The 25,135-nt window shown below is 33.9% G+C and overlaps 4 protein-coding genes and 1 long non-coding RNA gene across 6 annotated transcripts; 1 reads left to right on the forward strand and 4 right to left on the reverse strand.

Annotated features, from left to right (window-relative positions):
- Positions 1 to 448: 448 nt before the first annotated feature.
- On the reverse strand, positions 449 to 3,749 carry LOC125830549 (uncharacterized). Its single transcript, XR_007443147.1, has 3 exons — positions 3,667 to 3,749; positions 701 to 823; positions 449 to 463 (listed from the first exon to the last, which is right to left on the reverse strand). It is a non-coding gene; the product is annotated as an uncharacterized LOC125830549 (long non-coding RNA).
- A 1,990-nt stretch (positions 3,750 to 5,739) lies between these two features.
- LOC125830581 (putative F-box protein At4g38870) lies at positions 5,740 to 6,921 on the forward strand. Its single transcript, XM_049509761.1, has one exon. The coding sequence runs from the start codon at positions 5,740 to 5,742 to the stop codon at positions 6,919 to 6,921; it is 1,182 nt and encodes a 393-aa protein (XP_049365718.1).
- Positions 6,922 to 7,517: 596 nt separating this feature from the next.
- On the reverse strand, positions 7,518 to 8,675 carry LOC125830582 (putative F-box protein At4g38870). Its single transcript, XM_049509762.1, has one exon. The coding sequence runs from the start codon at positions 8,673 to 8,675 to the stop codon at positions 7,518 to 7,520; it is 1,158 nt and encodes a 385-aa protein (XP_049365719.1).
- Positions 8,676 to 15,232: 6,557 nt separating this feature from the next.
- On the reverse strand, positions 15,233 to 16,939 carry LOC125830552 (G-type lectin S-receptor-like serine/threonine-protein kinase At4g03230). Its single transcript, XM_049509735.1, has 6 exons — positions 16,818 to 16,939; positions 16,483 to 16,679; positions 16,187 to 16,397; positions 15,848 to 16,085; positions 15,609 to 15,759; positions 15,233 to 15,532 (listed from the first exon to the last, which is right to left on the reverse strand). The coding sequence occupies exons 1-6, from the start codon at positions 16,918 to 16,920 to the stop codon at positions 15,233 to 15,235; spliced, it is 1,200 nt and encodes a 399-aa protein (XP_049365692.1). The 5' UTR covers positions 16,921 to 16,939.
- Positions 16,940 to 21,165: 4,226 nt separating this feature from the next.
- Positions 21,166 to 23,830, reverse strand: LOC125830572 (F-box/kelch-repeat protein At3g27150-like). Of its 2 annotated transcripts, none has more exons than XM_049509752.1 (2): positions 23,704 to 23,830; positions 21,166 to 22,552 (listed from the first exon to the last, which is right to left on the reverse strand). In XM_049509752.1, exon 2 carries the CDS (start codon positions 22,510 to 22,512, stop codon positions 21,259 to 21,261), a length of 1,254 nt encoding a protein of 417 aa, XP_049365709.1. In that variant the 5' UTR covers positions 22,513 to 22,552; positions 23,704 to 23,830; the 3' UTR covers positions 21,166 to 21,258. The 2 variants fall into 2 exon arrangements, with proteins under 2 accessions (XP_049365709.1, XP_049365708.1); XM_049509751.1 differs by having other exon boundaries at positions 21,166 to 22,522; positions 23,704 to 23,821.
- Between the last annotated feature and the right edge of the window lie 1,305 nt (positions 23,831 to 25,135).

Below are 25,135 nucleotides of genomic sequence, written 5' to 3' on the forward strand. Positions count from 1 at the left end.
GGGGTGGAGATAGTCTTAGTGGTCTTATAATTGAATGGACCCCGCACCGAAGCCATTATTTTGTGTTACAAATATCACAATATTCAACTACTAATAACTAAATCTAATGAGTTGAGCTAAGACGCGCGTTCTTGACCTCATCCAAATTTAGCTGAATCATTTTTTTTTTTATAAACAATATTGTAATTAAGATGTTGTATTGATAAATCGAAAATCTCCATATTCCATTTATAATTAAATACTTGCGATTACAAACTTTCAAATACAAACAATTTTATTCTCATAAGAAAAACCATAAGAGTTCAATGCCATGGAATACAATTTTAGATGTGACAGACACGAAAGCCCCAGCCATCCCTCAAACATCTGTGGCCACAACCTGAGTTAGCACACTCACTATCAGATCCACAAGGAGGTGGGTCGATACATACACCAATTTTTTTTGAACCAACATGTTGTCGATCTGCAAAAAAATAAAAGAACTAATTATAACAATGTTATTGAAGGATTCACGTAAATTCAGTAGTTCTGATCTAGATTTTGTATATATTTTAAAATTTTACTAGATATTATAAGTATTTGATTATGAATCTAGTTGTGAAGTTGTTATAAAAATTCATAAACTTAAATTTTGAAACCGATTCTGATTAAATGTATACGAATTTGGAATAAAATACTTTAAAGACAATATTAATCATACCATATCTAGTTACAAACACTTGAAACACACCATCGAGTGCTTCTGACTTTGCCTCTGGAAGTTGTATAACTTTTAACTCATCATTTAACTTGACCTCCTCGTTTGCCGTAAGAAGTTGGAAAACTGCATATTGGAGAGTAACACACGTATTTTAATTTACGTGACATAGTTTAATTAGATACGAAATTGAGAAGAGAGAAAAACTTTATGAATTTGTAGTCTTAAACTTGTGATGAAATTTTCTAAAAACAAAGGAGAAGTTTAAAATTAAACTATTTTTGTAAAAAAAGAATCATTTTTAAGTGGACTAATAAGTATTACTTCATAAATTTAAATTTGTTTGTCTAACTTTTCTTTTTAATCGGTTTAAAAAAGAATATCTCTTTTCTATTTACAACATTTGGTATGATGGATAAAGAAAAATAATCTCGAGATAAGTTTTTAGTACCCCTTAATTCTTTGTTAGTTACAAAGTGTGGGATAACTTATTTCAAGATTAATAATTATGACTGGGATTAATAGTTATCCCTACTTGTGGATAGAATACTAATTTCGAGATAACTTATCCTGTGATAAAAATGTAAAATAACAAAAGTATCCCCTTAAACCTCTTTTATAAACAACTAACTTATTCTTAGAGGGTATATTTGTAAATCAAAAACGACTAATTTTTAGAATTTATGCCATGCATATTTGACAAACCAAACTACCAATAAAAAATAGGGAAAATTGTATATAATAGCAAACTATTAGTTCAAATTAAATGATATAACCATAGTTTGATTTAATTGTACCCTATAGCAAACTGTTGCTATTTCGCCTCTCTCCTGGTGAATCTTGCTCGCCACTCTTGTTCTCTCCCTTTCCTCTCTCGCTTTTATACAAACGCAAATGTATAAAATGTGTTTGTGTTTGTATAAAGCGAGAGAAAATTGTATATATACATATATTTTTGTTCCCCTCTCTCCCCTCTCCCAGATCTCGCTCGCCACTCTCCCAAATCTTGCTCGCTCACTCGCCTCTCTAACTTTATACAAAAACGCAAATGTATAAAATGTGTTTGTTTGTATAAAGCGAGAGAAAATTGTATATATACATATATTTTTGTTCCCCTCGCTTGCCACTCTCCCAGATCTCGCTTGCTCACTCGCCTCTCTCACTTTATACAAACACAAATGTATACATTGCTTTTGTGTTTGTATAAAGCGAGAGAAAATTGTATATACAAATACAAATGCATATATTTTCATCCTATACACTTATGATTATACGAATTTTTTACCAAAGTAAGCTATTATAAAAATCAATTTACCAAAATAATACGTTTTTTTAAAATCTTACAAAACTAGTATAAATGTAGTTCACAGTAATGTTTTAGGTTATATTTTATTCAAAAAATTGAATAACAAAAAGACAAAAATTTGACAGAGTAAACAGACATAAAACGTTATTGTCAGTAACGTTATATAATTCGTTACTCTGAAGCACGTTTTACAGCTAAAACGTAACTCACAGTAACGTTTCTCAATGGTGAAAATTGAAATCCAATCTTGTACATCTCTCATTCATTATTCAAATTTCCACTATTAAAATGGATAGATATATTTTGTACATACCTTCATTTGAAATATATATGATTTTCTCTTTTCTTTCTCTTTTCATATAGACAATACATTTTTTTATACAAAAGGAAAAAAAAATGAGGATGACTTTACACAAATTGGAGCTTGTCTTATATCATTTCAATTTCAAAATTTGTAAATAAATCATATGAGAGATCTTCTTAATTCAAGTCTAAGATAGCATCCCTTCCAATTATTAGACCAATCGGTTTCTTATCATTATTAAATATTAGACTATCAATAAAGAAGTTATTGAATTAAAATTGATGTAATAAGTAAGCAAATCAACTATTAAAAAAAATATAATGGCTACATCATAATAGAAGAGACAAAGGAATTAATTGATGTTGTAGTAAAGCCTCCTCACAACTTATTTTCCTTGCAAAAGTATTATCTATGTATGAAAAGAGAAGAAAAGAGAAATTTATATATTCATTTTAATATTGGAAAGTTTAATAAAGTTGAATGATTACAACTTTACTACAACATCAATTAATTCCTTTTAGCTATGAGTCACATTTTAGCTGTAAAATGTGCCTCAGAATAACGAATTATAAAACGTTACTGACAATAATGCTTTATGTCTGTTTACTCTATCAGATTTTTGTCTTTTTGTTATTCAACTTTTTTGAATAAAATATAACATAAAACGTTACTGTGAACTACGTTTATACTAGTTTTGTAAAAATTTTAAAAAACGTATTATTTTAGTAAATTGATTTTTATAATAGCTTACTTTGGTCAAAAATTCTGATTATACAAATGCGATCTTCCCCTGCCCAGTTTTCTTTTGTCATTCTCTCTTTCTCGCTTTATACAAACACAGATTATACAATTGATATTTTGTATATGTATACCAAAGCAAATCATACAACTGCTTTCTTCTGTATATGTATAGCGAAATATACATATTTATGTTTGCTATGCAGCGCAATTATGCAAACTATAATTATAACATACAACTATGATTTTTATGTTTGTTATATGTGAAAGTTGCTCTAAAAAATAATCGCAACATAACTAATTTCATCATAATTTTTCCCAACATGATTAATCCTAACATAACTTGTCTTCAAACAAAACAATCACAGTTCTAACTTTTTATGTTACATCTTTAAGACCATAATATTAAATGACATTTTGATAAATTTCACATATCTATATAGTGTAAAGACCACAATTTTTATTTTTATTTTACTTTTTAATCTATATATTAAGTTATATTATCAGACAAACTAATTGAAACAAAAGAAATATATAATAGTACATATGAGATATAGGAAGTATATACTATCACTTACAAGATACACACATGAGAAAGAAGTAAAAAAAAAAATTACTTACAGCATGCAAAAAGTAAATAAGCAACAATACAAGCCAACTTTGTTGAGGAAATCTTGCAATCCATTTTGCTATATTATGTTGCTGGATATTGTAGTTGTGTCTATCTCATTCATGTCTTGAGAAATTTATAGGGACAATAAATCTGGTTTTGTGCAAGTTGCTTTATTTTGCCTACTTCCTCACCCAATTTATATTAAAAAAATTAGTCAGTTTTAAATTTTTTTTATACATTTATATATTAAGTAATAATTTAACTTTAAAATATTCATTTTATTTTTAATAAAATAATTTATAGCCACAAAATTATCTATTACTTATCTTAGATCATAAGTTTCAGAAGTCTTCATTTCTTTTTTAAACTCAATCAAACTAAGTCATATAAAATAGAACGGAGGGAGTAATATTTTATATCAGGTTGGTTTTTTTTTTGTCCCGATAAAGGGGATTATTAGTTTACTATTTTCGAAAATAAGGCAAGTTGTCTTTGTCTCCCTAATTCTGACTTTTTTTTCCAAGTTGCTTAATTATTTTAATGGGAAATTTTCGATGGCTTTATGATATTAGCAATTTTTATTTTTTTTAAGTATGACTATGATGATAGTTTAGAAGGCAGAACATATGATTATCTCAACTTGGCACGGTTTATTTATACAATATACCAACCTAATCCCTCTTTTTGCGTATTTACATGTTATTATATGGACATGTCTTACCTACCTTTAAAAATAACATAACACATAAATGTGCTTTTATTTTAGCCTTAATGGATATCAATGTCCTTTAATGTTAGGTCATAGGTGCAGCACAAATAGATGCTTAGGGTGTGTTTGGTATAGAGGAAAATATTTTCTAGAAAATGTTTTCAATTTTCCGATATTTGGTTGGTTTAAATGTTTGGAATTTTTTTCCAAATCAACTTATTTTCCTCAAATTTAAGAAAAATGACTTCTCTTCCAAAATTAAGGAAAACATTTTCCTAAACTCTACTTCATCCTTTAATTTTTTTTCTTCCCTACACATACGCTGTACTCGACCCTCCCCATTAAAAAAAATATTTTTTAAAATTTCCTTATGTTTTAAATTTCAAATATATATTTATCCCTACTACCAAATCAGCACCCCACCCCTGCACATCAAACAAAAAAAAAATTAAAAATTATTTTTGAAAAATATTTCAAATTTTAAGATTTTTTTTACCTCACCCAACCCCTACCACCCCTACTCCCTACCCCCAAAAGATTGCTTTTGAAAGTATTTCTAATTAAATTTTTTTAAATTTTTACGCCACTTTCCCCCTCCTCCACCACCCATCATTTAAAAAAAAAAAAATTTGGTAAATATTTCAAAAAAAATTTCATTTTTCACGCCACCTCCCCTACCCCCTCCCCCCACCCAAGTCACCCCCATCAATTCTTTTTTTAAAAAAATTGTTCTTGAACAATATTTCAAATTTTAAAAAAAATCATTTTTTATGCCACCCCTATCCCTTTTTGGAAAATATTTCAAATTTCAAAAAATTTCATTTTTACGTCACCCCTACCCCTACCCCCTTCCTCCCACCCAGGCCATTCCTGTCAAAAAAAAAATTAAGAAAAAATTGTTTTTGGAAAATATTTCAAATTTTTTTTAATTTTTACGCCGACCCCATCCCTACCTTCCCACCACCCACCCAAGCCACCCCATCAAAAACTTTTTTTAAAAAAACTTGGTTTTGAAAAATATTTCAAATTTTAAAAAATTTAATTTTTTATGCCGCCACACCCCCCCCCCCCCTCCTCCCCGCGAAATATTTCAATTTTAAAAAAAATAATTTTTAGTCTTAAGCCAAAAATAAAAGATATATTTCAGAAAAATATTTTCATCCACCAACCAAACATTAAAAAATATTTTCTACTCACCAACAAAAAATGAGAAAATAAATTAGACATCCATTTGTTTTCCAAGAAAACATTTTCCTTCACACCAAACACACCCTTAAACTTATATACAGTTGGACAAGTTTTCAACTGTAGCGATGTGGATACATGAACTTAATCTCTCTCTATCCTTTCTAGATCGTAGATCAGTGGGAAAATGGCTACTACTAGTATGGATCTAAGCTCCAACATCATGGATCTGCCTTGTGAAGTCTTTGCAGATATACTCACTAGACTTCCCCTCAAACATGTCCACCAACTTCAAACTGTTTCAAAGTTGTGGCTCACTAACATCTCTACTCCACATTTCAAAATACTCTACAACATGAAATCCATGACTCGTCCCCGGGCACTTGTTGTTCAAGAATCTGATCAAACATATTCAGCCAGTGGCCTCGGACCTACAAGTCGAATTATCACAATTTCGACTATGGACCTTGTTAGCGACAACATCAAGATTCAGAGAGATCATTTAAGTTTTAAAATTGTTAGACGTGAATATTCCTTTCGTGTCTCGTCAAATCTCATAATTTTCCAACATAAGGTATGCAATCTCATGACTAGAGAAATCATAAATTTACCAAATAATTCAAGTTATCCATCATTTTGTTTCGATGTGGCGTATATCCCTTCTACCAATACATACAAGATTGTCCATCTATTTCGTTGTAACAAAATAGTAGGTACTCGCGGAGTATTGGAGATTGGATTTGAGTCTATCATACTAAGAGATGGTGGACCAATTCCAACCTCTTGGCAATCTGTTGCGCGTAAAGAATACTTTTCTTACTTGATTGATGCAACATGTGTAGATGGTGTAATGTATTGGTTAGTTAGAATGATGGAAGGGACACATATCATATCAATGGAAAGTGAAAATGAAGAATTCTTGACTATTAGTTGTCCTAAAGGAGATGATCATACACTATTTGGGCAAGGCCAGTTAGCTGATTTGAATGGGAAACTCTGTTTAGCTTACTACTCGAAAGAATTGTCAAGAATGAGTCTGTTCTTGCTCAAAGATCATACTACGAACCAAACATGGGTCAAGGAATATGATATCAACTTATCGGGTATGGGGGATTGGGTGAGAATAGTAGGGTATGTACCACTTGAAGGCAACAATGGTGACATCCTTATTAATGGTAAAATGCCTTTCCGCTACAACATTAAAGAGAAAAGGGGAAGAAAGCTGCAAAAATCAAATGTCAACTATACTTGCTTGTATTATGATAGATGTTTTACATTAGAGAGAACAAGACTACCATTGCCAGCAGTGGAACGATTACGAGTGAGAGATTTACCATCAAAGACGACTTCAAAATGTGAGATACTCTGAATTGATTCGCGCCTTTCTTTTTTTTAAATGATATGCAGCTGATCTATGTAACTGTCTAAATTTTTATGGAACATTTTAACATATATCTATCAATCTTCAGAATTTGTGTGGTTATACTATGTAATAGTTATGCAGGTTCTAGTTATTCTATCTTCTGTCTGTCATAAAATAATACATAGATTTCGTCATAACTTATACATATATTAGTTATGCAGGTTTCTATATTGCAAATCAAGCACCATATTAATTGTATACATAATAAAAGAATGCTACGAAACATGATATTACTTATGCAATAGTTTAATACATGAACAATTTACCTCCTAATCAGCTACCAAACGACCCCTAAACCTCCACAACCATCTCATCAAGAGACTCCTATTTGCATATTTAGATTCTTGATACCCAAACCTCCTCACTCTACTTAGGTGACACAGTTCCATATGACTAAGTTAATGGTTTTACAATGTCTTTTCCCTTAACAATGTCTCTTTCAACCATTTTGCGTCCCTTTTCAATGAACTACATAGCTAAAATTTCACTTGGTAGAAGACTCAAATCCATTTAGAGTACAAGTTCATTAATACAAAGATCCATTAATTAGATAGAAAATCTACAGTTGGTTGCATAGATAGTTTTGTGCTTTCTAACTTGAAACATCTATCAAAGTACAAGCCAATATGAATCTTCATTTTAGGCCTAGGTAGACTTCTAAACCTATTCTCTTCAATGTTGTAGAGGATAAGTTGTTTACCATCAATAACAATGTCTCCATTGTTACCTTGTAATTGTACATACCCCACTATTTTGAACCAACTCCCCATACCTGATAAATTGATAGTATGCTCCTTTACCCATTCTTGGTTCGTCCGATCCTTGACAAAGTATAGATCCAGCCTGAATAATTCTTCTGAGTAGTAAGCTAAACATAACCTCCCATTCAAATCAGCTAACTGAACATTCTCGAATATCGGTGCCTCTTCCACATATGGATTATTGGGGCAACCAACGGAACTCAAGAAATCCTCACTTTCAATATCCATTGAAATAATACGCCTTTCCATTCGAGGTCCTCTTTCAAGCAACCAATGAACTACACCATTTACACATGTTGACTCTATCTTACTAGAAAACCATTCTTGGTGTGTCAGGGCTTTCCAAGAACTAGGAATTGGTCCTCCGTCTCGTAGTGTAAGAGTCTCAAATCGGAACTCTAGAGGGCTACCACCATAGTTGAAGTTGTAGTCATGGCCAGGTTTGGTACCATATAAATGGACAATCTTGTATGTATTGTTGGATGGGATATACGTAGCATCGAAACTAATTGATGGATGACTTGATATTGGAATGTCTATGATCTCTTTTGTTGTAGGATTGCATACCTTGTGATTGAAAATGATGAGATTGGATGATATGATGAAGGAATGTTGAGGGGCCATAATATCCTCAAAACTGAACTCTTCCTGGATCTCACTGTTGTCAATATTGAGGTCCATAGCCGATATAATAATGGTTCGACTAATCATTTCCCAGCTCGGTGAAAACTTGGCGTCAGGTACTTGAACTACACGTGCTCGAGGACGAGTCATGGATTTCATGTTGTAGAGTTTTCTGAAATGTGGACTAGAGATGATTTTGAACCATAACTTTGAAACAGTTTGAAGTTGGTGGACATGTTTGAGTGAAAGCCTAGAGAGTATGTCCACCAAGACGTCACAAGGCAGAGTCATGATGTTGGAACTCATCAATGCCATTGCACTATATATCCATTCTTCAACTGCTTAATTCGTGGCGTAGACGGGAGAAAGAAAGAAAGATCAAAGTTGTTAATTTCATCTTCTATATCTCCAGTATAGATTAGTATTATATAGTAATGAAGATGAGATTTTGAATACTTAATTTATTAATTAGCTGCCAGAGAGAGAGACAGCCTTGCTTTACTTATGTCATCAACTTGATCAACAAGTATTAAGTTCCTTGGTCTCCAAGTAATGCATAGTGAAAATGTTTTCCTCTTCTTCAAGCTTAACGTCCTAAGCTCTCCTATATATAAGTTGATGTGGTCTTGATGATACACAACTAAGTGAAGTAGTAAGACTTGGCCAATTTCCAAATATTCTCTTCTGACTTGCTTATTTTATAGTAGTATTTATATTTTGTTGATCCATGTATTCTCTAATTAATTAGAGAAGACTTATTTAATCTTGGGAAACATTTCACATTACAGAAATAATTTCCTAAGACAGTGCGTGTAGTAGTATTTATCCTAATTGTCGTATCATTATATTTATGATATTATACTTTCACCATATATTTTCCGACAATACTATGCTAGGTTAAATATCAAGATGCGATGTCATTTCTAGTCTTTTGTCAAAGTAGGAAAGAAGGTATATATCTTCTTCAAGGGTGGTGGTTAGTTTTGCTAAATTGCTAGTCACCTGGTTAGCTTCTTTGAAACATATACTGCTTACACTCTTTAAAAACATTGCTGAATCCGTGTCGACTCCTCAAAAATACATCAAGTCTAGAGGATTCGACACGCACCCGTCCATAATGAGTAATCTGAGCAGCATAAGTTGAAACAATGCGAGATGTGAACATTTGCTTGGTACAACATAAGTTGAAACAATCTCTATTTTTTTTCGATATTCGATATGTATTGGTTTCCTGATTAATTTAAATTTTCTCCACCCAAGGCCCGATTAAGGCTCAAACCGAAGACCTCTAGTTGAGAAAATATGACACCTTACCAATTATAGATTTGTTGGTTAATTTGTCTTTTAATTATTATTTATTTTGGTATTTCAAAAAAAAAAACTTATTCACAAAAATGAAGGATAGCCTTCTTTTTTGTGATTGATATAATCGTTTGAGCAAAAAGTGAAAAAATGAATCACTCTCCTAAATCCTTATTGTGAACGAGAAGATTATTGCAATAACTTTAATATCTCAAAAAGCTAAACAAAATATACTCAATAAGAATATATATATATATATATATATATATGATGCTTTTTAATCATAATAATAATAATAATAATAATAATAATAATAATAATAATAATAATAATAATAAAGTTTGACTTTAGGCCATCTATACGATTAAAAACAATAAAAACGATAAAATATACTCACTTTGTTTCATTTCAGAGAAACTCTTAAAAAACGTTTATTTTGAGGTGTATTTTATTAAACTAACCTCATTAATGATGCTTTGAAATTTCAAATTTGACTAGTACTACTTTATATAGTTATTTAATACTAAGAGTAATATGAAAAAAATAATAACACTCTCTTAATTTGCTAAAATGTACAAGTAAAAAAATAATATATTTTTAATACAGAATCAAGTAAAATTAAATTGAGGGAGTAATATGATACTCCATTTTGAACCACTTTACTTGTAATCCTTACTAAAAATAGATGATTTGGAGTAGTTCTCATTTTAGAACACCAAAATATAATTGAGTACATTATTCTCGTTTTGCCCTTAGTAGGAATTATTCTTAAAAGTAATAAACGTTGATTAATTGACATAGAAAACTTAATTGAAGAGCATATATACACATACTTCAATATTGTGATTAAAAATACTTTTTGAAGAGAGATTAACATTTTAATATACTCTCTGCATTTCAATTTATTTGTCGTACTTATTTTTAGTTTAAATACAATATTTGTTACTTAAATTCTATTATATGGTATCATTTAAATCTATCGTTAGGTGATGACAAAAAAATTCATTTTATGTAATGATCGATTTGGTGTAATTGCATTGTTATTTAAATATTTTCTTCATTTATTATTTAATAATTTATTTTATCTTTTATCCTACCTTTTTACAGTACATCTACTCGTATCCTACTTTTCTTGTAGGTTGATTATTCAAATTAGGAATTTGTGACATTATGTAACAACAATCAACACAGAAAGATACAATCTATCCAAACATAATATTCATGATAACAATACAAAATAATATAATACAATACGATACATTATGAAACAATAGTAACAATTGTCCAAACAATGTAATAAAACAAATCAATTCAATTTAATTGTGTTGTGTGTTACGTATTCACATTTCAACTCTAAACCAATGGTTTGATACAAATGGAGACAATGACTTGTCAACAATGTATTTCTCCTCCAATTTATCCCACAATGATTGCAGCCTCCCTGCATTTCCACTTGCCGCTTGTTGCAGAATCGATAACCACAGACAGGTACTTTGTTAATCCATATTCAATTTCTTACAACTCAAATATATATTGGAATACTTGTTATTTGTGTGTGTTTATTGTCCATTAGTAAATCGCGTACAATGTGTTTGTGAAATTTCCCAAGTGAACTTTTAAGGTAGTGAGAGTTGGCCCATTAGATAAGAGCCTGTAACTTCTTTATACTTTTTTCAATCTACTGAAGTTTTTTGATGCCTTTTGTCAAAGTTTCACCTGCTTGTGTCCACTCATGGCTTCTTTCAAGATTTTGTCAGCCATGACACTTTTCTCTAAGCACTTTTAGGCCGACCAAACATTTGAAAGTAGATACATATTCTCTTAGAGCCCGTTTGATCATATGAGATGAAATCATGATATGAAATCATAGGCAACAAAGAAAATACACCAGCCAATAGGAAAACTCCACTCGAGCCCTAAGGTACATTGTCCAATAAAAGTAATCCACCTGGAAATACCGTTACGTGAGCCAACTATTATTCTCCCGTGATTCGCAGGATCTTATCCAGACCTGGTTGACGTGTCTTTGGGCCACAAGTCCCTTTCTTCTTCTTTCATGACCTTGGGCCATGAGTTTCCACCTTTTTCTTTAATAACAATCACTTGTTGATCCGGCAATGAGATAAAATCAAACGGAGTGGATGTGCAACAATTTAGGTACTTAAACGATGACATCTCGAAGGAAGCTCTTCCCGATGTCTCTATGCTAAATCATCCTCCGGTAACACTCTGATGCCAGGTGTCCCTTTGTTATAAGTGTCCACATATACATGATAATTTTCCCTAATACAGATAGTACCCCCGCTTTTCGGATACTTTGCTAACTTGTAACCAGAAAGCAGAGTATTTTCAAAATTCCTAGGCGGGAAAGTAAATGAAACGTCTCTTGACATTCACAGAGGCGAATATCCCATCGCTGTAAATGCGCTTACCATGCATCGTCTAGATCCTGATCCAGAAATGGCGCGGCAATCAAGATAATGATGACTTCTTCGTTCATGAGTCTATAAATAGTGCCCTTTGTACCAATTCCCAACTTCTACAATTTTCCAAGCTTCTCTTCATCTCTTTGATTTCTTGCCTTTGATCCTTGAATCTTCAAAACTTCACATCTCGTTATATTCAAACCTTCTTATTTTCATTCTTTCCCAAATTTTACCAACGATGTTTCGTCTCCGACTCATCCTAATTCTTCTCTCTTCGATGGTGGCCCGAAGGAAAACAAAAAAGTATAAGTTGAGGCCCCAGAGCCTTCAGTTGATATAATAGTTTTGAAAACTGGCCAGTGTTACTGTTTCTCCAATCTGTGAAGAACAACTACCCACCATTCGGTCCAACTGTAAGTAGCCAGAAGATAAAGTTAGGGTATTTTCTCCTGGTATTATCGAGAGCTTAAACTTCTCCAAACCCAGTTATTTGTTTATCTATTCTTACTGCTTCGCTCTCAACTTCAGAGACCCAGAAATAGATGAGGTTTTCATCCGATTCTACTAGTTCTACCAGATATGTCTGGCGCAAGTGGGTACGGTCGTTTGAAGGGCCCTGGCTTGCCTCTGAGTGTTGGCTGAGAAAGCCAGTCAATCATTTTCTTTGGATTACTTGATCTTGCTTTATTCTCCTTGCACAAGTCTAGATAATGATCATGACCACCGTTGGATAGAGAGAATTGTTATCGTCACCACCGAAGATATTGTTCTGGAGTACCTGATTCCAGAATCATGGAACCTTACCCACAAGTCTTCATTCTTTCGCACATTTTCTCTCTTTGCGGTCTTTTGATACCCTGTTTTAAGTTCATATAGAAATTTATTACTCAGCGCATGTTTGGTTGTTGTTTATTGGCTCCCTATCTGGCAATGGTTTCAAAGGTTTTGGACATTGCCGTGTCCAAAGATCGGTCATGGAAGCAAATATCCGGCGTCAAAGGCTAAAAAGCTAAAATCACTGTATTTCTTATTAATTCTTCTCTGAAATACTCATATGAAAGTATATCCATTTTTTAAAATATATTTTTGTACACATAGGTCTTCCAAAGGGTTCGTCCGAGCTGCGAACCAAAAGAGTTTGTTACTCCGTTGGAAGCTCGACAGTATGTGACTGTGTTCTCAGGGTCAAACGTCCCTCATAACCGGCCATTGCTGCTGAGGAAACAGTTGTGGCCTCTAATTCTTCGCCACAAAAGAAGAAAAAACCTGATAAGGCCTCAACTGTTATCCATGGCAATGGATTGATCACTGCTACCGACTGAGTCTTACATTGAGGAGATTTGTGATGATGCCTTACCTCTTACAAATAAGAGATCTTCGGCCACCTCTATCACAGACCTCTGTGAGGTCGAACAATTGTACGTTAAGGCCGAACATGTCGAAATGGTCGAATCTCGTTGGCCTATACCTTATACTCATAATGGCTCAGGGTTGGGTGCAACAAAGATCATATCCCAGCCTTCATCTTCCCCCTGGAAAACTAGTTTTTTTCATCTCGGCGATGGCCGCTCTAGTCCCATCTTTGAGGATAAGGGTTTATTGGTTTTTGAAAAAGTTAACCTTCTCTAAAAAATAGTCATGGTGGCCGACTATTTGAAACGATACCAAAAAAGACCAAGGCGAGATAGACGAAATCTCCCTTGCATGTTTGCTTAATGAGGGTATTCAAGCTTGTTAGAGTGAGTAAAAGTCACACATTGGTTGGAGAATGGACTAGTGGTCTCCTTATATGGACTTGAGCAATCCTCCCTTCATGAGCTAGCTTTTGGGGTTGAGTTAAGCCCAGGTGCTATATCTTTACATGGTATCAGAGCTAGGTCCACATCTCCATTTGGGCTTCGGTCCACGCGGTAGCTAAGCCTGGGCGTGAAGGGGGGTGTTAGAGTAGGTAAAAGTCCCACATTGGTTGGAGAATGGACTGGTGGTCTCTTTATATGGACTTGGGCAATTCTCTCCTCATGAACTAGCTTTTGGGGTTGAGAGTTAGACCCAGGTGTCATATCTTTACATGGTATCAAAGCCAGGCCACGTCCCCATTTGGGCTTCGGTCCACGCGGCAGCTAAGCCTGGGCGTGAAGGGGGGTGTTAGAGTAGGTAAAAGTCCCACATTGGTTGGAGAATGGACTGGTGGTCTCTTTATATGGACTTGGGCAATTCTCTCCTCATGAACTAGCTTTTGGGATTGAGTTAGATCCAGGTGTCATATCTTTACAAAGCTTGCGTCATTTTTTGGTATATCCGGCATCCTGAACCTTTTTGGAATAGGTTTCGGTGTGGCGCTGGCCTTGTATGGTAGTTAAGAGCAACTTTGAGGATCTGGTCCCTTCAAGGTCAGAGATGCTCTGGGGATCTAGTTCAGGAGGGTATTCCTTCAGGCCCGACCTGAGTTCATACCTGATAGACTGCAGCATCAACGTTCCAATCTTGAAACCGCTTCCCGACCTGTCAGCCCTGTATTCTTCTGGAAGGGCCTTAGCTGCGAAACGGATTCTTGATTCTCTTTGTGGTGTGGGCGTTCCCAGTGGCGTCTGCCCACTTACTCCGGTGTTGTTAGAAGCCATCGTCGCCAATGCCTTCTGCAGATCTACCACCCTTTTATGATCTGGGATCATGAGTTCCCACCTTTTTCTTTAACAACAATCACTCAGTTGATCCAACAACGAGACGAATGCAAACAGACTGGTTATTCAACAATGCAGGTACTTAAACGATGAATATAAGATTGAGGCTAGAGAGATCTGAAAAGTGCATTAATATATGTGCTAGGATAACAAAGTAATGGCTACAAAAGTCCAACATCAAGATATTAACGATTATACATAAGATAGTGTTTTAAAATATTACACTGTTTTGGGTGCACATAGTTTATTAAAAAAAGAGATTTCAGGATTTATTGTTACTACGAACAACAATATAACGACTATGCATAAGATTATTTTAATATTTAACAATTTTCGTGAAGGCCATATGCTTTTGGAAAGCATGCATGAGACCTAGTTTCTGCTTAGTGCTTCAGAAGTCTGCAGGACAAAATTACAATTGTATCATATATAAATGAAAAGTTAAGACTATCTCACACCATTGTTATCGTCCTCCTTCTTCTGTAATTGTCACTTGATTGTTAGAGAATTTTGAGGCAGAAGACAATGTGCTAGACGTGTGTGTTCTTATAACAAAAGCTGGTCGATTAGGTCTCTGAAGACTCAAACCTTCTCCTACCAACATTACAATGACATCTGACATTTTAGGACGATCATTTGAATCTTCTTGCACGCACAAGAGTGCAACATTGATACACTTCATCACTTCACTTCTATTGCATGATTCAAGTAATGACTTCTCTGTTAATTGTATTGCCCTTTCTTCTATCCACATTCTCCATGCCTGTGATAACTTCCAATCAGATATCAAAACTTGCAAAAAAGACAAAAATGATGTAGGTCTGAGTTTCTTCACTTACATAACCTAACAAGTTTAATGCTTCTTCTGATTGGTAAAATCCTGTATTCTTTCTTCCACTGATTATCTCAAGTATGACTACTCCGAAACTGAATACATCTGACTTGATGGAAAACAGACCATCTGATGCATATTCAGGAGACATATAGCCACTTGATCACACCATGTCGAAAACGTGTTAGATGTATTTTACAAAAACAAAAGGAAATAATGATCGATAGGAAGGGATGTTATACTTACTAGGTCCCCACTATTTTCTTTGTCTTTGCTTCTGTTCTTTTTCCTTCAACAATCCTCGCCAAGCCAAAGTCTGCAATCTTGGGATTCATCTCCTCATCTAGTAAAATGTTGCTGGTTTTTAAATCTCTATGAATGATCCTTAGTCGTGAATCATGGTGGAGATAAGCAAGACCTCGTCCAATGCCCATTATGATGTCATAGCGCTTCTTCCAATCCAATAATTTGCAAAGTTTTCCATCTTGCATAGCTATCATTAGAACAAATAGAATGACATCAATTAACAAAATTAAATCTTGTTATAGTAGCTTGAGAATAAAGAACAGATCTTGTCAAACTTACCAAATATGAATGTATCTAAACTTTTATTTGGCATATATTCATATAGTAAAATTTGTTCCGTTGCATTGATGCAATAGCCCAATAGTCTCACCAGATTTCGATGTTGAAGCTTTGCAATTAGAGTCACTTCATTCTTAAATTCATCCATGCCTTGTCCTGAATGACTAGATAACCTTTTCACTGCAATTTCTTTTTCGCCAGGAAAGATGCCCTGCCAAAAGATTTTCATCTCATTACTATTGGTCAATGTGGTGAGTCCATACCAGTCCACAGAGATGTAAGATTGTAATTTTAACCTTGTAAACAGGACCAAATCCTCCTTGTCCGAGCTTATTTGCATTTGAGAAGTTGTCTGTAGCAGCCAAAATGGTCTCCAAGTGAAAGTATGGAACATCAATCGCTTCATCACTGTTTTCATTCATCAATACTTTTGCTTCTCCTTCAGCTTTGTGCCAGTGAGATTTATGTGCCCCTTGAGTACCTTTACTTCTATCTGAAATAGAAAGGGGGGGGGGGGGGGGGAGGGGGGGGGTTTCATTACCTCAACTGGATTGAGAATGAACTTTGATATCAAGTCCAAAACGGTTAAAAAAATATATATCTTCTAGAGTTAGATTCATTCAGAAAATACCTGCTCTTTTTGCCATTCTTCTTCTATAGTAAATGTAGCTAAAGCTGCCTATGATTAGAAACATCAAAGCTGTTATGGACGAAAGGAGTGCTTTTAGCTTCATCGATTTCTTAGCTTTAGTTTGAGCTGAAAGTAGAAATCCAAAACCATGTTAGATATATTAACATCTATCTTGAAGAACTTTGATGCAAACATTCATTGGACCTCAGAACTTTATCATTAATACTTTTTAAGAATTATTTCTATCTTAAGTTCTAGTTTGCTCAACGAACTCCTCAACACAGGAAAAGAAAAAGGAGAATCATTGTTGTCAAGTCCTAACATTAATAAGGAATTCTATCCATAACATAGTACCATTATGAAATAAAGAATCAAGCTATATTATACTATGTTATTCTAACCTAAAGGTGAGCCGCGCCTGACAAATATAGTCCTTTCTGTTTCATTTTTGCTGAGTTGTTGCAGATTGAACAGTTCCCCTGTCCAGATGGAACAAGTACCGGAACCATCATAAGTATAAGCAGTGCAAGAGCAATTGTTGAAACATGCAGATCTACACTGTGAGGCTTCCCCAACAGTGATATTAATATCTTGAGAAGCAGGTACTCTCATAATTGAACTTATCCATAAGCTATCTTTGTCTTCAGTAATTGCATTACACTGCACCTTTTGGTCTCTTAAACAACCACCATTTTCTCTATCTGATGGCTTGAAACCACTCAAACAATTGCAGGTTGCATTAGATTCATCACAAACTCCAAATGCCCCACATTTAGCATAAACCTCACAAAATTCTCTCGGTTGAGACCAGAATAGATTCCAATCAATGTTACCATCAAACCATGTTTGTTGCTTAAATTGTCCTGAGACATCCACGAAGAATCTTGATGTGATTGTACTATTATAAAGGGAATATGTAAAATATGACTCATTCTCATTATCGGTGTATCTGCAATCATATATGTAGCTAAACCTCATTTCAGGTACTGCACTGAACATTTGGCCATCCCATGAACCACTTGCCCAATACTCTGTAGTCCTATTCCATTTTATAACAACCTGGGCATGCTTTGGGTCTATTTCCACAGAATACAATCCTGGTGCTGGATCACTTAAATTCTTCCATGAAGCCAGAACATGTTTTCGTTGTGTACGTTTATCATATCCAAGTTTAGCACCAGGCAAAAGTGTGTGTGTTGGGTAGTCAAAACTTTGCCAAAGTAATAAGGGTGTTGATGCCTTTGACACATCAATCAAAATCAAATTTCCATTATCACGAAGAACTGCAGTTACTGAAATATTTTGATTGATATTCCCTGCACGTGCTGTCCAAATTGAGTTTCCAAGTCCATCGAGAAGCACCAGGTTGCCTTGACTAATTATCAAGTTAGCATTAGCACGTTCAAGTGGTTTATCCCTATTTGCTACGCATACTACTGTTTGTGGGTATAATCTCTTGTACCATATGCCTAGGTAGTAGGAGCGAGAGTTGCCTGGTCTGAAGAACCCAAGCTCAAAGTTCCCACCTGAAGAGATAATTGTTTGGCCTGAAGAAATAGATTCATTCGCAGTAATGGTGTCCCCTCTGAGGGAAAGATTGGTGTTGAGGCTAAAACATAAAAGTTGCACAAGAAGTATCAGAATAGAATATCTGTTCTTCATTTCTATGGCTGCACAATTTGTTGATAGAATGAATGGTTGTTAAAAGAAAAGATAGAGAATATGAAAGAAGACTTTTCTGCTTGAAGTTTGAAAAAAAAAAATCATCTTTTGTCTAAAAATCAAAATTTAGACTTTACTTTTCGTTAGTCTTCCAACTGTCAACATCACCCTTCTATTATGATATGAATAACTTGACGAATGCCTCGGGTGGAACTTAATAAGGCTAAATCACCAAATATATATGTATCTAAACAACGTTGATGCAAATATTCAGTGGACCTCAGAACCTACCATTAATATCTTTTAAGAATTTATTCCAAGTTTAAAGAATAAGGAGAAGGAGAATCATTGCTGTTGCTAAGTGTTAATGTTTATAAGAAATTCTACTATGTTTTAGCTATTCTAACCTTCAGGTGAGCCGCGTTTGACAAAGATATTCCTTCCTGTTTCATTTTTGCTGATTTGTTGCAGATTGAATAGATTACCTCTCCAAATTGAACAGGTACTGGAACCATCATAAGTATAAGCAGTGCAAGAGCAATCATTGAAACAAGTAGATGTACACTGTGACGCTTCGCTAATGGTAATATTAGTATCTGGAGAAGCAGGTAATCTCATAATTGAATTCATCCAAAAACTATCCTCATCTTTATTAATAGCACTGCACTTTAACTTTTCATTTCTTACACAGCCACTCATATAATCGTTCAAACTCCATTCTCTGTATGATCTAGGCTTGAAACCGCTTAAACAGTTGCAGGATGAATTAGCATTATTGCAAACTCCAAATGCCCCACAATAAGCGTAAACATCACTTCTCTAGGTTGAGACCACAATAGAGTCCAATGAGAGTCACTATCCAACCATACGAGTTCGTTAATTTTTCCTGAGACATCTATTTTCAACTTTGGTGGCCTTGAACTAGTATAATTAGAAAGGGAATATGTAAAATATGATCCATTTCCATTGTCGGTACAGTTGTAATTGTACGTGTAGTCTAACCCCATTTCAGGGAACGGGCTGAACGTATGACCATTCCATGAACCACTTGCCCAAAACTGTTTAGTCCTATTCCATTTTATAACAAATCGGGCATGGCTAGGGTCTAGTTCTAGAGAATACAATCCTGGTGCTGGATCACTCAAACTCTTCCATGAAATCAGAACCTGTCCCCTTTGTGTAAGACGTTTGTCGTATCCAAGCTTAGCACCAGGCAACAATGTATCTGTTGGATAGTCAAAACTTTCCCATAGTATTAAGGGTGTTGATGAATTTGACATATCACTCAAAATCAAATTTCCATCGTCACGAAGAACTGCTATGACTGAATTATTTGGAGTAATAGTCCTAGCAACATGTGTTGACCAAACTATACCTTGAAATTTATCCATAAGCACCAGGTTGCCTTGAAGAATTGCTAAGTTAACAGTACCATAATCAAGAGGTTTATCCCTATTTGCTACCCATACTACATTTTGCCATAAAATAGTGTTCTTGTACCATATGCCTATGTAGTAGTTGAAAGAATTACCTGGTTTGAAGAAACCAAGCTCAAATTTCTCACCTGAAGAGACTATTGTTTCGCCAAATGAAAGAGATTTATTCGCGGAAATAGTGTCCCCTCCAAGACACAGATTACTGTTGAGACTGAAGCATAAAAAGAGTACTAGAAGCCAACGATTCTTCATTTTGATGGCTACACAATTTGTTGAATATGGCTGAGGAGACTTTTTCTGCTTTGGAGTCAATGAATGTAGTCAAAACAAGTTGATATTTCTTATTGCTAACATACTTTCATTTTTCTTTTAACTAGTGGCGGCAAAAAGTAGCAATATTGAAAATAATTTTAATCTCATAAGCCAAAGATTTTAAAATAGATTTTAATCTTCTTACAATCTTTTTTCAATGGTTGTAAATGAATTATATAATCCCAGTGACGTTGAGCAACGTATAACAAGAGTGAGTATAAAACTTAATATCATAATTGAATTGTATAAGAATAAAATAATGTGAAGATGAAGAAATTCGGAGCAAAAATAAATTAAAACAAAAAAGAAAAAGGTAAAAGAATAGGGGGACAAGTGGGGAAATAATGATTGTCCCCAAGGAAAAGAAATTAAATCACAAGTATTGAAGAATAACATCATGTCATGCGTCCCAACAATTTTTGTCACTGGAAATTTGCTTGGACGGTGTGTCAAGTCAATTCTGAATTTGATTTTTCTTTTCAAATTATTTTGGAATAGATTATTTTATTTGAGACTTTTCTACACCTATAAATAGTTCATAAACATGTATTGGAGGTGGTTTGAGAGACCAAGGAGTCATCGTAGAGCAACGCGAAAGATTTGATAATGAGTTTTTCCTTCCTTTTTTCTATTTTTTTTTATTGGTTATGAATTTTATTAGTGTTTTTTTACATACTTTTATGAGTAGCTAATTTTCTATCTAAAGGGGATGTATATGTGTTTGGCCCACATAAAAGTGGACTCAAATTTAATAATTTATGTAACAGTAAGAGTATATATGAGCCATTTTTATAACGAGACGTATATCATGTCTAAATGACAAAGTAGAAGAGTATATCAGACCCTTTTTCCCATAGAATAACACCTTCAATATAAATCATAATAATGCAACAATAAATGCAAATTACATCAAACATAGCAGAGCAAACAGTAGTGAATATATGCAAGAAAATATCAGAAACCAGTGGCCATATACCACTTATATATTTTGATCATAATACATAAGTTGTTTGCTAGATAAATGACATTATTCAAGCTACCATAACAGAACAGTTTAAGATGAAACTACTAAGCCGATTTCGACCACTGTCAAGAGGTTTCCACTGCAACTCAATTGCATCAGGATCTGGACAGCAAGTATATATGGCCATGGAATTACCCGAATAAGAAGCTGACGATGAAGCAGCTCCGATTACAAGAAGTTCATTTCCCAATGACTTGAAAGCAATTCCCCATCCTCTGTTTGAATCAGCTCTCACTGGCACTTGTCCTAACATTTTCCAAGTGTTGGTTTTTTTCAGGTAAAGCTTCAGCTGGTTTGAAGATGCCTCGAGTGAGTACAGCTCGTTGTTCACGACAGCAATGAGGGGTGGTGAGTGGCATGTTAGGACTGGATCATCCTTCAACATGTCCGGAATCAGCTCCCACTTGTTCCTACCCTCATCGAAGAATTCTCCACAGGTAAGCTCTCCGTTCTCATTCCTCCCCCCGATCACGTAGAATTTCTTGTCCATGTAACATCCTGAACAAAGCTTCCTCTTCCTCTTCATCCTCGGTAGTAGGTCCCACGATCTGCTATCGGGGTTGTATTTCTCAGCTGTGTCATATACCTCACTATTCGCCATAATACCAACACCACCAGCAACAAAAACAGAGGTGCCACAAGTAGCTGATGCAAATAAACATCTTGGATTAACCATAGAGGGACCTTTGTACCAACAATTCGTTGCTAATTCAAACCTCCATATAACTAGGCCATCGATTTCCCTACCCGAAACAAGTAAATGTGTGCCTGCACAAAGCGATTCCTTATCGCCAAATGTGAAGCACACATCTGATGGTAAGTCAGGGATTTTCCTCCGGGACTTAAACTCTCGATCAAATGTCCACCAGTTAGTCTCCCCACTTGCTAACATATATACCGAAGGTTCTTTAAATCCATTCTCTTTACGAATCTCAAATATCTCACCACTCTTTAGAAGCATTGAACATCTCTTATTTACGAGGCAAAGTTTCCAATACTCCCACCTAGGAAACCTGGCTAGAATCTCACTTTCGAGTTCATAGCTAAGTGAGGGATAATCTGCATCCTGAGGTTGTCTATCTGAATTTTCACCTCTCGGAGATTCAGGTCGAGAGATTCTAACTTTTTTAGATGAATGGCTCTTGAAAGTGACCCAATCACCATATCTAAGATGAGATTTGTCATCAAGATCATAGTTAACGCGACGAAGATCCAAGTCTAGCTTCCCTTCTTCAGGTTCTATTTTGTTTAAGTCCAACATCCTCTTAAACCTTCAAAGCCTCAAATCATTTGCAATTAGCCTGAAATAGGAACAGAACTGATAACGTAAAGCTAAAATAGATAGACAACTTGGATCACAACAAAATATAGCAAATCATGTGAAATCAAGATAAAGGAGAATCTCAGTAACTCAGTTGGTTGTCTGCGTGTGTGAGTATTCGATTCCCCACATTGTAATCCCTTTCTTAGGCCCTCAATTTTATTTTATTTTTTTAAAAAAAAAGTGAATTCAAGATATAGCCTCAAGAATTGAACTTAAAAGATGAAATAGAGCATCTCTTCCTTTTCATGCATTTTGAGAAAACTAGCTAAAAAGTGTGACAAAAGAAGGGGCAATAAGACCACTTTAGTATTTGAGGATGTTAATAAAAAAGTCTAGGGGCGGAGCTAGAATATCAGCTACGGAATCAGTCTGAATCAGTAGTTTTAGTTTAAATCTTGTATTTGTCTTTAAAATCTTTTGAATTTATACATTTTATCAATTTAGAACCCAGTAACATAAAAGATTAGAATCTAAAACCCATAAATTTTAAATCTTGGTTCCGCCTCTGTCTAAAACTTTAAAAAGAAATCAAAGTATTGTGCTTGAAGCAAGCAAGTAGCACCTAACAAATTAGTCCATATAACATACCATATTTATAAAACCATTTTATACCTTTTCGAAGGTCAAGAAAGTTCCACTTTCCTAATGGATAGGTAAGTAGAGGGAGAACTAGACGTATCTTGCTAGACAACGAGATAATGTTGAGAGTAATAAGACACAACTTTTCTTTTTAGGTAATTGTAGTAATTGATAACACATATACCCAATAACAAACATAAATGCCTGAAATGACAAAAATCAAAAGGATTTAAGTTACATATAACAATTTTTAAATAACTTTTCCACCTAGAATGCTTATAACATAAAAGTCAAAATCAAAAGTAGTTTCCACATGTAAATTCAATATGAAAAACTATACTAACTTTCAAGAATTCATTATTGAATCAGAATAAACTCAAGAACCATGAAATCCACACACACAAAAAAAGCAAATAACATGCAACAACCAAGATGAAAATCCAAAAATCAATCACTCAAGAACCATAAAAGCCATAAAAAAGCAAATGAATAACATACACATTATATTTACTCCAAAATAAAGTTTAAAAGTACCTAAAACTAATTTACCTTAAATTAAATTGGATTTTAGAAAATCCAAACAATTTTTCTTCCTGTATTTCACTTCTTTGAGTATCATTCACCTTCTTGAGCTCCAGCTTTTCTTGCTCTGTTGTTTAATTTTATTTTTTTTCTCTTAATGGGGTTGGAGACAAGATTATGGCAAGTGGAGAAACTTCACCACTTACTATACTATTTTATATGCTAATGGAAACTTATTATATTAAACCATAGTACTAAACTCTTATGGCAGTTATAGAGTACTATATTATATTATATATTATTATAAAAAGTAAGAATAAACAATTCAAAGAGGAAAATAAAGTTAGCAATTGGCTAGAATCCACCAATAAGATTATGGCATGAACCATCTACCAAAGTAGTAGTGGTTATTATTGCATCACAATCTACTATCAATGTGAAAACTTATAAAATGAATCAATGCAGATTAAACAAAATCTTATTCCTTTTATAATAATTATTATGTATGTTCTAATTTATGCGAAGGTATTTGATTGATCATATAATTTAAGAATGAAGGAAAGATTTTTTAAATTTGTAGAGATAAGGGTGTGAAAAATATCTCAACTTTGGTCAAATTTGTTGTTGCGATACTAAACTTTCATGAGGACCTATTACCTCCCTAGACTATTTAATACCGTATTTTAAACATATATATTTGCCCACGTGGACATAAAAAATAATGCAAAATTATAAATAGTAATGTGTCCACGTGGGCACATATATACCTTTAAAATACACTACCAAATAGTTCAGGGGGTAAAAAATACACTATTAAATAGTTCAGGGGGTAATAGGTCCTCATGAAAGTTTAGTATCGCAACAGAAAATTCGACCAAAGTTGGGGTATTTTTCAGACCCTTATCCCAAATTTGTAATATAAAACTAAAGTCATAAATATTTGTGCAAAAATAAAAATATTAAAATTAAATTATACTCCCTTCGTTTAAAAAAATGACCTATTTTTCTTTTTAGCTAGTTTAAAAATGAATGACCCATCTTCTTTTTTGGCAACACTTTAGTTTCAGTTTTTCACGGACCACGTGAATGTTTAAGGCCACAAGATTAAAGAGTATTTTGATACATTTGACATAACTTTAATTTAATATCACAAAATTAGAAAAAAATCTTCTTTATTTTCTTAAATTTTATATCAAGTCAAACTAGGATATTCTTTTTTAAACATGGAGAGTAACTAAATATAGAAATATGACTTCCTTTAACAGACTAAAAAGAACGAATATTACGTAAATTGAGACAACAAAATATTAGACTAAAGATTATCTTGAAAATACAATATAAAGAAGACCTGATATTGAAAATTTAAAGTATTATATTCACATTGTTCTTCGAAAGATTTGAGTCTTTATTCCCTTTAGGAGATATGTCTAACACGAATCTAAATTAATTGGACCTAATG

Source organism: Solanum verrucosum, unplaced genomic scaffold, assembly GCF_900185275.1.
Source record: "Solanum verrucosum unplaced genomic scaffold, falcon-dt-bn FXZP01000004.1, whole genome shotgun sequence".
Classification (NCBI taxonomy): domain Eukaryota; kingdom Viridiplantae; phylum Streptophyta; class Magnoliopsida; order Solanales; family Solanaceae; genus Solanum; species Solanum verrucosum.

What these genes read in the sequence shown, in the direction of transcription:
- LOC125830572 (XM_049509752.1), bottom strand. Translation starts at nt 22,512, where the DNA reads ATGTTGGACTTAAACAAAATAGAACCTGAAGAAGGGAAGCTAGACTTG.
- LOC125830581 (XM_049509761.1), top strand. Translation starts at nt 5,740, where the DNA reads ATGGCTACTACTAGTATGGATCTAAGCTCCAACATCATGGATCTGCCT.
- LOC125830552 (XM_049509735.1), bottom strand. Translation starts at nt 16,920, where the DNA reads ATGAAGCTAAAAGCACTCCTTTCGTCCATAACAGCTTTGATGTTTCTA. An exon ending in AAGAATGGCAAAAAGAGCAG is followed by an intron (nt 16,680 to 16,817) that starts GTATTTTCTGAA and finishes TTTCTATTTCAG; the next exon opens with ATAGAAGTAAAGGTACTCAA. An exon ending in GATTTGGTCCTGTTTACAAG is followed by an intron (nt 16,398 to 16,482) that starts GTTAAAATTACA and finishes ATCTTTTGGCAG; the next exon opens with GGCATCTTTCCTGGCGAAAA.
- LOC125830582 (XM_049509762.1), bottom strand. Translation starts at nt 8,675, where the DNA reads ATGGCATTGATGAGTTCCAACATCATGACTCTGCCTTGTGACGTCTTG.